The sequence below is a fragment of the Homalodisca vitripennis genome, unplaced genomic scaffold, assembly GCF_021130785.1.
Source record: "Homalodisca vitripennis isolate AUS2020 unplaced genomic scaffold, UT_GWSS_2.1 ScUCBcl_23;HRSCAF=586, whole genome shotgun sequence".
Taxonomy (NCBI): Eukaryota; Metazoa; Arthropoda; class Insecta; order Hemiptera; family Cicadellidae; genus Homalodisca; species Homalodisca vitripennis.
The window spans coordinates 168341-187468 of NW_025776149.1; the positions used below are offsets into that span (position 1 = coordinate 168341).

General features: G+C 38.5%; 1 protein-coding gene across 1 annotated transcript; it reads right to left on the reverse strand.

The window, feature by feature from the left end:
* Nucleotides 1–16396: 16396 nt before the first annotated feature.
* On the reverse strand, nt 16397–17345 carry LOC124370151. Its single transcript, XM_046828442.1, has 2 exons — nt 16992–17345; nt 16397–16779 (listed from the first exon to the last, which is right to left on the reverse strand). Exons 1-2 carry the CDS (start codon nt 17299–17301, stop codon nt 16625–16627), a joined length of 465 nt encoding a protein of 154 aa, XP_046684398.1. The 5' UTR covers nt 17302–17345; the 3' UTR covers nt 16397–16624.
* Nucleotides 17346–19128: the final 1783 nt, after the last annotated feature.

Sequence of the window (19128 nt, forward strand, 5' to 3'; positions counted from 1 at the left end):
AACCTGTAACATATATTTTACAAGATATACGAGGCAACGTTTTGCAAGGCGGTTTCTATGAGCAGGAACTGATAAGAACCGCAACAGGAAACGTCTATCTCGTCGATAAAATTCTTAGGCGGAAAGGCCCCAAGGCCTTGGTGCGGTGGCGTGGCTTTGACCATACCCACGATAGCTGGGTAAACTCCAAAGACATTTTTCGTCCAGACACAGTAAAATATAAAAGGTGACGCAGTGCCTTGGAAACTCCATTACCAAAATGAAGGTCGTAAAGCAAGGTATAATGTTTAAAGTCTGCAATATGGACGAGTTTATAGGTAGCGGATTAGGCCGCAAAAACAAAAACGGTCCGCTCCTACCCGACACTATAAGGAGCCTGATTGTAGGCCCCTCGAACTGTGGCAAAACAAACGTACTATTCAATCTACTTGTAGATCCGAACGGATTAAGGTTCGAGAATGTGTACGTATTTTCAAAATCTCTGTATCAGCCAAAGTACCAACTACTGTCAAAGGTAATGCCGAAAGATGTCGGATATTTCGCCTTTGATGATAACTCGCAGGTCATTACGACGGACGAGGCCAAAGAGAACTCTGTTATGGTTTTTGACGATATAGCTTGCGAAAAACACGATAACATCCGTAACTACTTCACTATGGGCAGACACAAGAACAGAGACACATTTTATCTCGGGCAAACGTACACGCACATACCTAAACAGCTTATCAGGGACAATGCCAACTTTATAATACTGTTCAAACAAGACGACATAAACCTGCGTTACGCCTATAGCGATCACGTAAATACCGACATGGACCTGGAAAAATTCAAGCAGTTGTGCAGTATGGCTTGGAAGGACAGACACGGGTTTATACTCATAAGCAAGGACGATGACATTGATAATGGAAGTACCGCGTAGGTCTCGACGGTTTTGTTCAAGATCTATAATGGTGAGGATCTACACTTATAACGACATTAGAAGGTTCTTGAACCAGAGACTCCACAAAGTCAATTCAAATCTGTGTACATGGTACTACCCACACAAGAAAAAGTTTTCCGGTAATTACTGTAGCAGACGACCACCACACGGTTTCCTTTTCAATAGAAGGTGTTGGAGACACAAACGCTAAGGACAGTACAGTGCAACCATTCCTCCTGTAATTCTGTTAATGATTTCGTCCAGCGAACGCTTTTATAACCGCGATATCTGGATAGAATTGTTGAAAAAGAGCCAAGAGAAAGGTGTACCATTTGTAATCGTTGTGTATCACGAAGACATGTTAAAGTGTACTGTGCAGGAATCACAGAACCTCTTGTCCAGATTCAGACCATTTCCAGACCAATTCGGAAACCTTGTACCGCTGAGAAACGCGCACGGTGGTATATACTTTGCCCAAGTCTGTATAAAAATGTTAGAGTACGGTTGTAAAATCCCATACACCTCACGTTGCATCATTCTCACGGAGCGAACTATACCTATTAGGAAACCTTTTACAATCTACAGACACGTACTGGCATCAAAGTGTTACAGTGACATCAGCTACAACGTAGCGTACGGCCCGGTTCTTGACGGACTGCCGAGAGGCGAGAGGAACAAAGTGTTTGCAGGCGTAAACAATCTGTTTCAGAGCCTCTTTACATCCGAATTTCTCAAGGCGGCTTTACCAACGGTGCCCATGTATTGCGACAGATTCGGAATAAGTCTGCGGGACGGGGTGTATAGCATTATAGACCGTAAGCAGTTTGAGGCGTGGAGGCGGTTCACAGGAGCCAATCCGAGTGAGTTCTGGCTACTCAACTCTTACCTAATTCACATACATGGTAGAGTGAGAAATAGGGTGGCTCGAAAAAACCTTTTTTGGAGTAATCAAATTCTAATAGCGCAAAAAACTTGCGCATAGACGTCATTATTAAGGAAAAAATATAAAATAAAATCATTTTCAAAATTTGAAATCGCGCAGAGGGCTTAAAGTTACGAAAAAAATAAAAATTTTGGCAATTTTCGAAATCGCAAAAAAATCTAATTTTTAATTTTGTTTTGTTTTAATAGTTAAAAAGGGTCTTATAGAATAGCCTCAATGAATATAAATAAAATTTAGACTAATTCCCGTTGAACTGAAATCGCGCAAAATGTCTATAGATGCGGGGGTTTTCGTAAAAAATCGATCTTCCATGAATATGATAATTTTTGTGATTTTCAATATTTAACGTGTGTTTATATAACATATTATATTTAGGTTTGTATTAAGACTCTTGCAAGTGATAATCAAATAAATTTATTAGCCAATCACATCATATTATACATTATGCATGTTATTGTGATAGGCAAAAGGTTATTTAGATGGAAACTCCTTTGAATTGTGACTTGAAATCAAATGTGGGCATCAGCTGTCTTGATTTTAAGGTAGCTCTAATATATCCATCTCGATTTTCTTGCCCACACACTTTTTCTGCTGATTCTGTAACCAGTTTTACACACCTCTCAACTGCCTGGGTGTGGCATGGGAACTTGAGGTAGTTAAACTCCGGTAAGGCCTTTTCTTTCAATAGAAGCAATATGTTCAGTTGACATCTTAGACAGAAGTGGCGGTGGTGTTAACTTACAGGTAGACCAATCAATTAGTTCGGTATAGTTGTTTGCACTAAAATTGATTGAAGGTATGATGAAGTCTCTAACGAATCCTTCGGCTAATGGCTCATTTCTGGATTTTAGGATCCTCCTGTATCCGAGTTCTCTAATGTTTGGGTTCTTATCCATTATCATAGCCAACATGATATTTTCAGGGTGACTGAAGAATGCGTTCCTTTGAATCACTGGATCAATGATATTCTTGATACTTTCTGGCAGATATCTGGTTGATTTGACTACCTTCAAAATATGCTTCGGTCCATCTTTCACAGTCCAGTTTTTCTTTATATCAAACCACACAGGCGAATATGTCATCACTATGTAATTTGCAAGAGTCTGTAACTCAATTGTTGGACTAGTTTGGGAGACATACAATCTTAAAACCCGGTTAGCACAGGTAAGCCAACGAGAGTGACTGATGGGTCCAGGATCCTTAGCAGCCAAGTCTGGATTACAGATTCCTGTGTTGAATGCTCTTACAATGTCTAAGAGGTACTGCTGATCTTTACTCAGATTGGATTTAGTAATATAAATTACTTCTGAATGTATCGGCTCAAAATCTACAACAGGAAGTTTCTCACAGCCAGGGAGTTGTTTTCCGATTGGACCACTGAATGAAGCTGGCCCTGTTGTAGTTCCATCCAAGTGTTCAAATAAATGCCTATATGGCAACTCATTAAAATGTAGCAAACATATAAACCATTGCAACGAACGGCGACACTTAAGTTCTATTTTGTGTATAACACCATTTCTCCATCCAGTGTTTGTGGCTGTTCCATCACATCCGACGGCCTTCACTGCACTCATATCAAATCCCTTACTTTCTAAGTGTTCCCAAATACTGTCTGCAATTCCATTCCCGGTCCCGTTTTTTTGGTGTTACATGGCCAATGTATTTACCACCAGGCTCACTTATCACACTGACATGTTCCTCTTTTATAGTCCTCCGGTACATTTTCGATCCAATCTTCTCCTGAGTTATAGTTTTGTCTTTTCTTCCGTCAAAATAGATTGCGTTTACTTCTTGCATCTGGTTGTCTTCTTCCGTAATTACTTTTCGAATCTTCTCTTTCTCTCTTCTTATTTTATTTCTGTCTATTACTTTTGCCATGTTTTCATCACATATTATTCCCAAATCGTGCAAGACACCAGTAGCTATTGCTGCGGTTGCTCTCTCCGACACCCCGAACCTGTCACTCATCAAGGATGTTGTTGTCAACGTTGAACGCATTTGTGTAGACGAAGAAGGCAACAAAACCCCTACATCACACTCAACATCTGGTAAATTTTTCTTAATTTTCTTTTTTTCATTACTGCAACCACTTATAGCACCTTTGCTTGTACTGGGAGTACTAGGCTCAAAAGTAGTTTGCGATTCTTGAGACAATTGTGCTCTTCTCTCTTTCTTAATTTAGTTGTTTCTTGTACATCTAAACTACCAATAGCCATCATTCTGGTTGTTCTTTGATCATACATAAATTTCAACTCAATGTCTGGAATTCTTCTAGTTTTATCACATTTACAGGCTATACTCAAAGGACAGTTGCCCTTACAGATGACAGTACCACATGTGCAATTCAAAGTTATTTTGCATTTACACGCAGCAATATCAAAAAGTTTGATTTTTGCATTCTGTATGAAAGCCTCAATTGTTTTCTTGTAAAAATCTTTCACAGTCTCGGTTATAAGATTTTTTTAATGCAATATAAGAGTTGTAATATGATTGGATCAATTGGACCACACGAGTGTGTTTTTGTTTGAATTGTGGCCTTGTTGTAAATTCCAACTACTTGAGTAGCTACACAATCGGCAATTGCTAAAAATCCTAATTCTTTCTTATTAATAGGGCTAAATAACAAAGAACATTTATACTTCTCATCCAAGCAACAGAGCAGGATGTCCTCATATGTTGGCAGCGACAATCCACTTAGTTCTTTGGGCACACCGATGATAGGGCACGCAATAGTCTGTCTTGTGACACGGGGAGCGTTTGGACATGCCATTTCAAAATTACAACATATAAAAAACACTTTATCACAATGTTCATCACATCACCGTTTGATTGCACTAACAACGTAAGCACTAGCAGTAACGCGGATGATTTGTAACTGACCGCCCGCGTGTCCCGTAGCCTGGGCGAGTCTATCCGTCCAAGCGGAAGGGGAGTATGTTTTGAGGAGAGCTAACTAGTACCTTACTTTCGGCCTTTTGCGTGAATACAGTTTAGGATTATCTGTTCGGAAAGTATGTTTTCCGTGTTGGGAGAACAATTTTGAATGGTTTTCAGTCTATTAAAATATTAACTTACTAATTTTTAGATTGAGGCATATATTTAAAAATCGTTAAAAATCATGAAAGATCGTTTTTTTACAAAAACGCCTCAACATCAGGCCTTTTGCGCGGTTTCAGTTTAAAAGGAATGAGTCTAAATTTTATTTATATTTATTAAGGCCACTCTTTAAACCCTTTTTTAACTATTAGACCCCAAAAAAATTAAAATTTGAATTTTTGCGTGTTTTCGAAAATTGCCAAAATTTTAATTTTTTTCGTAACTTTAAGCCCTCTACGCGATTTCAAATTTTGAAAATGATTTTATTTTATATTTTTCCTTAATAATGACGTCTATGCGCAAGTTTTTTGCGCTATTAGAATTTGATTACTCCAAAAAAAAAAAGGTTTTTTCGAGCCACCCTAGTGAGAAACCCCATCGCACAGTTAAAAGGTTTATGGATAAGACTGTGGAGAACGACAAGTATACAGTGGCCTAGAACCCCCAGTGGAGGGACGGCTGGAAGAGAACCTTTGTGTTCAGATCACGGGCACGAGTACAGATACCGAGATCGGTATACTTCAAGAAACTGGGTACGGAAGCGTCACTTTGTGGAGTTGTTACGGTTTATGTTGCTTTTATAATTGTAACCTCTTTCGTGTGCCTGTGTCCGCTTCATTATATCCCTGTAAGCGTTCAAATCGTTTTCGTCGTACTCTTCCTTGAGTGGTGCACGTTTGAAGAGCAATTCATAAAGACCCTTTGTAGGCGTGTAGTGTACGTTATTTATGAGTATACTGCTGTCATTATCGAAAGTTATCGATTTGTTCCCGACCATTAGTGTACTGTTTTCGTAGAGCAAGCTCAAAGTTAATGTGTGCTTCATACTTAAGCAATAGTGCGGTGTTATATGGAACAACCTATCCATCGTGAACAGTAACAGACCTGTTGCGTGACTTGATTTGACCGGTATTTCTATAGTCCCGCCTGTACTGAACGAATCCTCCGTCATCTACGTGGGTTGTCTGGCAGGAAGGCTTAGGGCGCGTACACATGGGCGCGACACGCCGCGCGACGTGCCGCGCGACAAGATAAGCAAGTCCGTACACATGGGCGCTGCAATGGTGACGTGTCGCGCGGCAGGAAAATATTACAACAATGATCAGAACTGAAATGGACGTTGAAGAGGCAGTATGTCTTTACATTTTGTATCGACGTTACAAGTCACGGAGACGAAGACAAAGACAAAAGTGGGTGCATCCAATTTCGAAAGATAGATTTAGTCATGGTGCTTTTTTTACTCTGTATCCGAAGCTGAGGAATTTCCGAGAAAAGTTTTTTAATTATTTTAGAATGTCAGTTGAATCATTTGATGGCCTTCTTAATATTGTTGAGGATGATTTAAAACCTTCCACAAACTTTGTGAGGGACTGTGTTTCACCTGAAGAAAAGCTAGTGATTACATTGAGGTAAGTGTATTTATTTAGGAATTTTAATTAATTAACAAATGAGATATGTAAATGTATGATAATGTAAATAAAGAACCTAGTCACACTAAATGAAAAGTCTATAACACGTGTGTTGTAGTTGACATTACTCGTACAGTTCCATTAAACTTTCCTGTGACATGACACTGTCTGTAGGTGATGTAGCTTGTGTGGGATGTGGTTCGTTGAAGTTATGGGAGACTGGTACATGAGGGTTCATAAAGTTGTGTGCTGTACGTTGTAGGGCATATCCTGTCGTTGATGGACCTTGGCTGTACGGATTGCGGTTGTAGGGTGGGTTATGTGGAGTAGGAGCGTATGCTTGTGGTTGTGTGTGAATGTCTTGTGCACGTTGAATTACTTCTAGTAGTTGTATCTTAGTCCTTATCCTTACATGCTGTGGTACTCTTTTTAGTTCTTTATACAAGGACAAGCAAAAAAGCTTATCTTCATCATCACTTTCTGGCAACGTCTGACTTTCTCTCAAGGAAATGCTCTTGGTCAAGGTATCAGAGAAGTGCTTGTCCACAGGGTTCATTTTAGGTCTTTTAATTCCACTGCTAAGAGGTCGTTGAGGCATGGTCAAATCTTCATTGTCTGATCGTTCATCTACATCTTGCAAGACGGTGGTTTCATCTTCCTCGATGCTACTTTGTTTCCTTATTTCGCATGGTGTTTTCCAAAAACATCAATCTTTGAAAATATATGTAAGGTGTGCTTTTTACAGCTGCTGACCCTGACTTAGTCGTCTTTTTCTTTCTCAGCTCCCTTGCAAAACTGTCTCTCAAATTCTTCCATCTTTTTTGAAGTGAAGCACCTAAAAAAAAAAACACATACACTAACATAATTGTTTAGAAACATTTCTTTACTAATGCGAGTGTGTTTATTTTCAGGTATTTAGCTACTGGATGTTCTTTCGTTGAACTGCACTACAACTATAGATTGGGAAAGTCTACAGTATGCAGCGTGGTCAAGCAAGTATGTGCTGTAATCTGGAACAAACTCAAATGTATTTGCATACCAACAACCACAGAAGAGAAGTGGAAAGAAGTAAGTGACGAATTTCTCCGCTATGCCAATTTCCCTAACTGTCTTGGAGCTGTAGACTGTAAACACATTAGACTACAGCAACCTGAACATACGGGGTCACTTTTCTACAACTACAAACACTATTTCTCAATGATCCTGCTAGCTGTTTGCGATGCAAACTATAGTTTCTTGTTTGTTGATGTTGGAGCCTACGGAAAAAGTAATGATTCTTCTATTTTTCAAGAATCCACATTTTACAAAAAGCTTATACAAAACAAGTTGAATATTCCTGATCCGAAACCAATTTCAAATAGAGACGCAACACCTCTACCATATGTATTGGTTGGTGACGATGCCTTTGGTCTCAGCAAAAACATCATGCGCCCATACGTTGGAAAGATGTTAGAACACTCCAAGCGAATATTCAACTACCGACTTTCCAGGGCTAGAAGGTACATAGAATGCACTTTTGGAATTTTAGCAAACAAATGGCGAATTTTCCATAGGCCTATTAATGTGAACGTAGACTTTGCAGAAAACATTATTTTGGCGTGTTGTACGCTACACAACTATGTTCGTCAGCGAGATGGTTGTAGATACGAAGATACCTTGTATGCAGCACCGTTTGTCAATGTGGAAAACGTAGTACAACGCCCAAACACATACGCGAAAGAAGTAAGGCTGGTACTATACGGACGCTGCCTCGGTCGTCGCCAAAGTTCGGCGCATAAGTTGGACTACTAGTCCAGACTATACGGACGCAAAATGCGTCGCGCTGTTTTTGCGTCAACGCCCCGCTGGCCAGACTATACAAGCGCAGAAACCGCCACGTTGCTTCCCAGATCACTTTATTCCAAGTTGCCAATATGGATGCAGTGCAGATCGGTGCTGTAGGGTTTCAGTGTCTACTAGAGATGTATTTGGAAAAGACCAAAAGGCAGGATAGACGTTGGGGTACCCATCCCGTTCTAAGCAGCAGATTGACAACAGGTGCGTTTCATTTGATGTTTGAGAAGCACAGACAATATGAAGACAAATTTTACCAATATTACAGGATGTCTGTTAGCTCATTTGATGAACTTTTACATCTTGTCAGTGACGGTCTGATGAAGAAAGATACCAACATGAAAAGGAGTATTGAGCCAGCTGAAAGACTTGCTATAACCATCAGGTAAGCCGTTTATGGGTTAAATCGAAGGGTAGATCCATGTCAAGTGTTCCAGCAGTGGTTGCTTGACATTTTCAGAAACATTAATATTTGGTAGATCCATTTTGAAATGGGGACCCTATTTGTTTTGCCCGCTAGCTGTTTTCGCCTTTGCAAGCATCCCCCCAAATATAAGGAACTGACCTACCAAATAAAATTTTTTCTGAGATTATCAAGCAACCAATATTGTTTTCCTGGACCTTGGGATGGATTGACCCTGAAGTGGTTTTAAACATTTAGTGTATATTATTATTTTTTCCTTCTAGAATAATGTTTGTTTGAAGTAAGGGTTATATAAAAAACGCAAAAACAGTTCTGGAATATGTATTAGTTTTAGTTTAATGATTCTTTTAACATAGTATTATAAATATTTCTATCAGGTGTACAATATGTAACATCGGATATTGATAAAAAATACAAATAAGAGCCTCGTTCAGTTTAAATTGCAGTCAGACACTTACAAACACAATAGGTACGTTGTAATCATTTTGTGATACATTATAATCACTAGGTTAACATATTTTGGTAAACTTAATGTAACTGATTTTTATGTATTGATTACGGAACAACATTCAATTTCATTTACCTCAAATTGCTCTGAAAGTTAGCAGACCAATTTTGACCGAGTTATAAAATACAACCTTTTTCTATATATTTGTAATGAAGGAACAATGTAAGCCTATAACATTTTCCAATAGTTACATTAGGTTAGTCTTTTGTAAACAGATAACCTACAAACAATAGTAAACTAACCACATATTACAAAATATGAACTACTATTAAGTAAGTAAAGAATTGTATGACCAAGAAGTTTCAGTTCTGCACAAACACACTGGGAAGTTAATTACAAAATTGTCATTATTCCACAGTTAATCGGAATACTACTTCTTACTACTTCTTCTTACTAGAAGATGGTTCAATTCCCGGGTTCACGGAAAAATGTACAAATTCTGATATGTTAAATGGTTGGTTTTGAGTGTTGTCACTGGAAGTGGCATTAGAGCATTCGGTGTTTTCGTCATAGTCACCGATTATTGATGGTGTGGTCGGAGTCGGAGTTGTGTATGGTGAATTTAGGCCCGAGAACATTAATGGTGACGCAGATGTGTAGTCCATCATTTGGGTACGCACTGGCACTGGTTCCTGAACTCGTGTTTGGTTCATAATAGCATTTCGGAACACTTCAGTTAGTTGCATCCTAACATCAAAGGCAGCAAGTGGTGGTAGGCTGTCCATAACAGGAAGAAAGGACATTAAAAATGCCTTGTTCCCAGATTTATCTGAGCTGTTAGCTGAGGAAGTGTTCGCTCTTTGAATGGCGATGCTTTCTTGCATCAATGATGTAATGTTTTTTGAAGCTGATGTCAAAGTTCTCTCAATATTAGTTCTTTTTGACACACGTTCTTGTCTCTTCTGACGTTCAACTAGTGACGAATTTGAAACGCTGTCAGCACGGTCATTGTCATCTGCATTAGTTGTTTCTACTGTTTCTACTGCTTCTTGTTCAGATATAATGTGTTCAAGGGGTGGAATATTTGATACGTTCTTGTCATTGGGCTTCATGTAAGGTGTCAAAAAAGACAGTTGGTCAAAGAAAATGTATTTCTTTTTTTTTTGTTGCTGGAGCTCCAGTCTCATTTTTCTTTAAAATACGTAGTTCCCGAACGAAATTGTCACGCAAAGTCTTCCATTTTTTCATCATATCTTTGCCTAAAACAAACGGAGCACTTTTAGAATCATATAACTGTATACTTGTCACAGGTTTAAAGCAGGTAATTATAATATAACATTTCTTGTTTGATTATAGTGTATTAGGGACATATTAGGGTCATTCCTTGTAAAATCATCAGAGTGGGGTTTCTTGACTGTTTTATTTTATTTTAATATTTTACGTCTGGGCTAGCCATGCGTCGTAACTTCGATATCTACAGCAGTAGATTTTTAAGTGCCAAAAACTGTGATCATGTACGCAATGGCACAATTAAATTACTAATGTTCTTTACAATACGTTACAAATAACATACGTTTAACATACATTTCAATATTTAAACCTTTTACGTCAAATAACCACACAATTAAACAAATAACCATATAATCAAACCGTAATTTAAGGAAAGAGATGATTTCAAAACGGTGTTAAGTTATTATCACAACAAAGTTGTAATTTCATTTTTGTCTTAATATACTTCCCATATTTATGTACGGTACTATTATTAATTATTGTCTTCGTTACTATTGTAAAACAACAAAGATAGTTAGTTGTACTTGGTGCTTAGAAAAAATATGTTTACATCATTACACCTTTGTTTATAAATATATCAAACTTAGTTACCTGCTTCGTCCTTCATTTGGGGAGTCATTTCCTCCCAGTTGTCGTGCACAGCTGCTCCTACCTCCATCCAGCACTGAGCTTTAACATTTCTGTTTGAATATTCTTTTGACTGGACGTCATAAAGTGGAGGTCGCTTCTCTACTTCTAAGATGAACTTCTCAGTATCAAACATGTTGATGACTCTCACACAGAAGCACAATAACTACTCACTCAAGACTGCGACTGCGGGCCACGCATCTAGCGTCCGTATAGTCCGGCCCTAGCGTTGCGCAGCGCTATCTACGTCGCGCTGCTAACGTTTTTCCAGGGCTGGTCGCGTAAAAATGCGTCGACGCCGAGTTGGAGGGCAGCGTGCCGCGTAGACTGCGCTCGTATAGTCGCTCAAATTGACTTGCATTGCCATCCAAAATTAAAAATAGCGCAGCGTATTTAACGCGACGCATTTAGCGTCCGTATAGTACCAGCCTGAGAGGGGAGGGGAGCGAGCCACACCAAGGCCACACTAGAATCCCAGGCCTCGCTGCTGCCCTGCCGCTGGCTGCGTGACGTCACGGTAAGGGGCGGGCTCCGGCTCAACCATCTCGGCGTTTCGCACCCTCATACTATAATAGTAGTTATTTGTGAACGTTTTCACAGAACTTAAAAATTGGTAGTTGGTCCAAGCTAAGAAATATAATTAAAAAGCTATCCTCTGAAGTAATAGACGTACCAAAATCAGACAAAGTAGAATGTATAAGCAGTTTGTTGGATGAGATGTTAGAAGAAACAACAGACACTAATGTTGCAGAAAAGTTAACTTTCTTTAAAGAACAAATTAAATTAGCAGCTTCAGTTAAAATTTCATATTTTACGTCTTCCTTAATTTGGTTTGCAACGTTATTCTTTTGTTTTCCAGCTGCATACAAAAAGATTGCCAAAGTTTTGACTATGCCCCATCCACGATACTTGCAATCTGTTACCTCAAATTTAGGAACTGGTAGCTCTGGAATAGATACTACTCATATTAGATATCTAAAAAAAGTTATCCTGTATGAAAGAAAATGAAAATGTATGTAGCTTACTTATTGATGAAATTTATGTAAAACCAGAATGAGCTATGCAGGTGGTAAATTGAAGGACTAGCTCATAATGAAAACCAAAACTCTATTGAATTAGCAACAACCATTCAGTCATTTATGATAAGCTCACTACTTTCACACAATAAAGATGTTGTAGGGTTTATTTTCCCCTGTAGAGATTTAACCAGTGATTATTTGTATAGTCTAATTTTACAAGTATTGAAAACGTTAACTGATGTTGGGTATATTAGTGTTAACAATTATTTCCGACAACAATGGTGTTAACAGAGCTATGTTTACAAAGCTTTGTGGTGGAACACTTAAGAGTAGTTTTTTTCAATCCTTATAACAAACAACAGGAATTTTTTGTTATATTTGACACTGTTCACCTTTTAAATGTATGAAAAACAACTGGCTGAACCAATCAGACAGTAATCAATCATTTATATTCCCTGACGTTTATGATAGTAAAAATACTCATTTTGCAAGTGTTTCACATCTAAAAATTATTAAAAAATTAGAAGAAAGTAATGTTGTTAAAACAGCCCCATTATATTAACAAAAAAGTTTAATTTCCAACTAATATTGAGAGACAAAACGTAGATTTATGTGTAAAACTGTTTGATGTTAAGAAAATAGCTGCTCTAAAAGCACCATGCTACTCAAAATAACAATAATGCATTTTTTGGCACAACAATGATTTTAGAGATAATTCTTACGTGGTGGAAGATTGTTAACGTAAAGAACCCCTTCAAAGGTGTGAGGTTTAATGATAAGTTTTGTAATCCAGAGCATACGTTGACGGATGAAAGTGTGTTATATTTAATGAAGTTTGTTGAGTGGTTAGAAGCATGGGACAGCTTGCCAGTTCAAGGGGAGGAAACGGGTAATGGAAGGAAACGAAATGGCAAACTCACTTTGGACACTCAAACTGCCTTGGTTCACAGTGTAAAGACTATAATAGTTGTAATTAAGTACTTATTAAATAGTTTTTAAGTATAAATATGTACTAATAGGTAAATTTCAAACAGATAACTTAGAAGCGAGGTTTGGGCAGTACAGACAAATGTGTGGAAGATGCTACAATATTTCTGTTGTACAAGTTCTTGAGGCAGAAAAAAGAACTGAAAGCTGACGCCTAATAAAGGTTGTATCAGCTTCTAATAAGATATTTGAGATCAAAGATTTAATTTTTTACAGACCAAGTTGACCTTGTTGAAAGAAAGTGATAGTTTTGATTTTAATGATATTGATTTTGAAGATGTAATTTAAAGCATTAAATGATGTTGCCATATCAGAGAATGACTTAGTAGCCTTAGTTTACATAGGTGGGTTTACATGTGTTTACATATGTTTTTCAAAATGCTAAAGTCGAATACTTGTAAACAATGTGAAGAATGCTTTGTAGAATACAAAGAGCTAGTCTCAAATGTAAAAAAAGAAAGATTAATAAGTTAAGCCAATAAATAGTAACTTTTATAATAAGAATAACTTTTGTATTGCTTATTTTCATTTACCTAATAATTCCAAATGAATTAAATATTTATGTACTATGATGAAGTATTTGTGCTAAAGGGATACTCCTGAGATAGGATAGCTACCTTCACCGGTTGTGCTGAAATATTGATAAGTTTCACGGTGAGTCCTGGCGGCCAATGCTATTCTTACGAGACGAGCGCTGATCGCCCGCCCCTTACTGTGACGTCACAACATGAGCAGCGCGGCCTGGGATTCTAGTGTGGCCTTGGCCACACGGCCGCTCGGCGGAGAGTGGGGACTCACCGCTATTGGCTCTCGCCCCACCACCGGCGTCATGACCGGGGGGGGGGGGGAAGAGGAACTGTCATCGAAAGCGTCAGCTGATTCTACCTGTTTGTTTACATCAGCTGGCTCTCCCTGCACGGCTATAATCTGATCAATATGCCGTCTGAACACAATGCCAGACGTCAATTCAACTTCGTATATAACATTGCTGATCTGCTTAATTACCGTAGCACTAACCCATTTGTCGCGGGTGCGATAGTCCCTAACAATTACATTTTGACCAGGATAAAATAGTCTAACTTTAGTTCCAGAGAAATACTCCTTTTGCTTGTCTTGTCTTTTACTAACTGTCATTGACAGGTTAGGCCTTAATAAATCTAACCTAGTCCTTAATTGCCTATTAAACATCAACTTTGCTGGGGTCTCATTGGTGGTAGCATGAACAGCATTTCGATAATCAAACAATATTCTACTTAAAGCTATATTTACATCTTTCTTATCACGTAAAGCCCATTTGATCTTATTCCTAGCATATTTGACAGAGTTCTCTGCCAAACCGTTACTCATGGGATGGTATGGAGGACTCAAAGTATGTCTGATACCATTGTTTGACATAAAATTATGAAATTCAAATGAGGAAAATGGTGGACCATTGTCACTGTGGACAGTCTCTGACAGGCCAAACCTACTGAACAAATCTCTTAAATGATTTATGGCTACATTGGCTGAAGTGGAAGCTACAGGAAACACTTCCAGCCACTTGCTGTGCGCATCAACAATTAGTAGATACATTTTTCCATTAATCGGACCTAAATAATCCATGTGAAGCCTTTGCCATGGACTTGAGGGATAATGCCACGTATGCAGCTGACACTTGCTAGGGTTATTTCTCTCCATTAAACAGGAAGAACAATTATTTGCCAAGGACACAATTTGATCATCAATATTAGGCCACCAAACATAACTACGAGCTATCGATTTCATTTTGACTGTACCCATGTGGGATGAGTGAAGCTCGTCCAGCACATATTTTCTCATTTTGCTAGGCACGACAACTTTGTAACCCCAAACCAATATATTATTTACTATAGACAACTCCTCCCTCCTTGCAAAATATGGCAACAACTCCTTGTCATCCCCAGGGATGCTATTGGGCCACCCGTGCCTTACATAACCAATAACTTTGCATAAAACTAGAGCTTCTAGCGTTTCTGCTTGTACATTTTCAAAAGTTAAAGGCACTGAGCTTTCCAAAAGACAATGCAAATAACTGCCCTTCCAGTGGTCATCGTCGCTCACTTCCGGCTCTTTCATTGTCAGTGGTAGCCTGCTGAACGCGTCGGCATTACTGTGATCAGCTGATTTTATATATTCTATATTAAACTTGTACCCTGACAAAAATAAACTATATCGCTGCAACCTGCTGGCGCTAAACACTGACAAACCCTTATGAGGACCAAATATTGATAGAAGCGGTTTGTGGTCCGTACATAAAGTAAATTCCCTACCATACAGATATTGGTTAAATTTCTTCACGCCCCAGACAATTGCTAGAGCCTCTCGATCGATCTGGGAGTAGTTCTTTTCAGCATTAGTTAGCGTTCTAGACTGGTATGCTAATGGTTTTTCAATACCTTCTGGTGTGACAACACTCAGGACCGCACCTAGTCCAAAAGAACTCGCGTCTACCGCCAGCTTCAACGGAAGTTTGCCGTCATAGTGCGCTAAGATAGTCTCGTTACTTAGCAGTTCTTTTACTCTATCAAATGCCTGAACACATTGCCTGTTGAAATCAAATGGAACGTCTTTCTTTAATAAATTGTACAATGGGCTTAAAATGCTTGACAAATTTGGAAGAAATTTGGAATAATAGTTAATTAGCCCAATTAGCGATTTAATTTCTGTGACATTCTTTGGGATAGGTGCGTTCTTGATTGCTTCTACTTTCTTGGGATCGGTGTGCAAACCGTGTTTGTCAATGACAAACCCCAAATACTCTACTTGGTCAGCAAAGAAAGTACATTTACTCTTTTTGACGGTTAAGCCTTTCTCATTCAACCTCTTACACACTTCTCTTAACTTCTCATAATGAGCCTTACCATTTTCAGCGGTTATTAGAATATCATCTAAAAATACTGCAATTTGATCTATACCCTAGAGAGTCTGCTCTATTTTCTTTTGAAAAATAGCACTTGCTGAAGTTATGCCAAAAGGGACACGGGAATAGCAAAATAAACCTTTGTGTGTACTTATGGTACACAGTTTCTGAGACTCTGGATCTAACTCTAATTGGGTATATGCTTGACACAAATCGATCTTACTAAACTTCTCGCCCTTTTGCAGGTTTGCAAACAACTCATCTATTCTTGGTAACGGAAATTTTTCTACTTCTAAACAAGGGTTCAAGGTTACTTTAAAATCACCGCAAATCCTGACTGAACCACATTTCTTTAACCCGTGAGGAGTCCCGTATATTCCACTTACGTAGTAGAGGTCACCTGTATAGCTGCCATCTAACATTGCGTTTTTTATTGCTATTTGCTCTATATTGCTTTTAAATCTTAACTTGCACTTATAATGCAATTTGTACCTGTTTCCTGATAAGTTAATTTGTATTTTACAAGTGTCAGGCAATTTTAAAAAATTAATAACAAAAATAATTACTAACTATTGGATTTTTTTAATTTTATTAATTTATCCCCATTTACTTACACATGCAGAAGGTTGAAATAATTTTTTTCAGTTACTAAGGAAATGTTTTTTATTACTTAAGACATTCTAAATTAAATTGATAATGTAAAAATAATGCATGTGAAGTGGAAACTAATACAAGAAACAAAAACTTAGATCTAGTTCCCTTCTGCTGCACAGTTGTGGCACCAATAGCTTGTTTTGGCAGTGTGCTCCTTGCATACGGATCTTTCACAAGCTGAGCATTTGTATGGAGTAAACCTGTTTTTCCTGACAGGGCAGTAGTGACACCTTGGTTTTCGTCCCTCGACAACTGAAAAAAATACAAACAGATATATATATACATATATATATATATATATATATATATATATATATATATTTTTATATGTAGGATCGGATCAAAGAATTTATTGTGTTCACAATCAAGAAGTATTAGAGTTTTTTGTAAGACCAAGGTGTTTTTATCGGTAAAATATTAAATGTATACAGTTTTAGTTACTGGTAAAAATGATCAATCCCTACCTGGTGGGGGGTTTGGCTCAGGAAGTTCTACACCGGCGACAGCCCTGATGCTGGTCCTCAACGGGAGTGAGAGGGTCTGAATAGAAGCTCTATGTAGAATATGCGGCTTTACTAGGTCCCTCGCAAGGCTCGTTATGAAAGTCCTCCTCTGCATGGTGTCTTTTGTATTCAGGTTGTAGATAATCTGACCATTTATAGTTGCCAGATTCAGGAGTCCACAAAAAATCGTCAAAGGCCACCTGTTACTAATACGTTTTACAGAGTAGTCCTTTTTCTTTCTGTCTACAACATCGATCCCACCTTTGGTCATGTTATAAAAAGTAATGACCTCTGGTTTGTTAGCCTCAGAATCGGGATCAATGGAGTCATCATCATGAAATGTCGACAACATCAAAACATTTTTTCCCTTTTTTTCGGGACATAAGAGACTAATGTGGCTCTATTCGGGTCACAGCCAAAAGCAAACATGCTGCTGCCTACTGGTCTACCGTTGACATCTTTAAATGAATCTGGGATCTCTCGCTTATTTTTTTTTATAGTCCCTACTATAGTGGTTCTATGATGCATGAACAACTCATTGGCAAGGGGAACAGAGGTATAGTAATTATCCATCGTAATGTTCCTTCCTGTTCTGTCGATAGGTTCCATTAGTCTCAAAACCACGCTACTTGCTGAGTTGTCATACGCATAAGGGCCCGGGGGCTGTTTGCCCGGATAAATTTCCATGTTCAACACATAGAATGTTCGAGCGTCCGACATTGCATAAATGTTTATACCATACTTGTCTGGTTTATTGCTCAGGTATTGTCTGAACTTACATCTTCCCCGAAATGCCTCCAGCATCTCATCAATAGTAACGTACTCTCCTGGAGTGTAGTGTTCCTTACACAAACTGACAAAAGTTTCGAATACATCCCTAAATGCAGCCAAGTTGTCAATTTTTTTACGTTCCTCCCTGGTTCTATTGTCATCAAATCTGATTGCTCTTACAAGCTGATGGAATCTTTTTTGAGACATGACTGCTTTGAAAAAGTCAGGGGCAGTTCCATCATTGACCCACATTTCACTAGTGTTTAGGTGGTTTCCTTTTTTTACTCCTAACATATAAAGAACCTCAAAAAATGATAGCAATTCATCAACATTAGTATTAGGACAATCTTGTTTGTCACGAGCATAGTTTGAGGAGATATCATCCAACTCGTCATTGGTAAAGTTGACAATGTTCTGAATCATTTGATCTGGGAAGAAAAGTTTCCATGAATCAAAGATAGTTCTACTGTTCTTAGCAGCGCCTTTTACACCTGGCAATTTTTTTATAATATTCTGTTGAGAAGTTTTCGTTCTTCTAGCATCAGATTTATGAATGTACCATTTTGTGAAAGTATCCTTACCTACATACACTGGACCGGGATGTTGTCTCCTACTCTGCACTTGGATAGGTCCAGGCTCCCTTACTGGCTGAGCTACAGGTTCGTGCACCGCTATGTCCATAGCAGACGTTGATGGAGCATCCAGATTTGTAAAGCTTACATTTGCATCCTCTAGATCCCCGTCACTTTCACCAGACTGTTCAGTGTTCGAATCGTGGAGTGAATGCTCTGAAGGAGCATCTTGTTCACTATCACTACCAAGATTAGGAAAAGTCTCTTCATCCTCTTCAATCCAACTAAGAATAAGATGATCTTGAATCTTAGACATCTTGAAGTTTTCCAATGCTAAACTGCATAACACCACACTAAGTGACACTTGAAATTAATTCTACGCTAAAATGTTTCACTTAGACACTCAAATAACAATAAAAGACTAAAAACTTTGTTCATAAGAAACGCGAACTAAGCATACAAAACGCTAACGCGATCAGTCCCGTGTATAGATGTCGCCTAACTAATGCGCCAACGTGAATGGTCCCGTGTCGAGATGGCAACTAACAGAGTATGCGGCGCGCGCTTCCACCCCTCCCCCCTCCACTGCCTACGCATGAATCATATCACAACCACAGTGAAAACACGTGTTATATAGCCTATGAGGCACTTGCTAAGATTCAGGAGGCTAAATTAGAAAATAAAAAAAATTTCTTCAGAGCTACTATTTTGTTAGATGGCATCTAACAAGGGGACCCCTCACGGGTTAATACAGG

Excerpts from the sequence above, each read along its gene's own strand:
- LOC124370151 (XM_046828442.1), bottom strand. The coding sequence starts at position 17,301 with ATGACCAAAGGTGGGATCGATGTTGTAGACAGAAAGAAAAAGGACTAC. Across the intron at positions 16,780-16,991 it reads TGAGCCAAACCCCCCACCAG|TTGTCGAGGGACGAAAACCA; the intron begins GTAGGGATTGAT and ends TATTTTTTTCAG.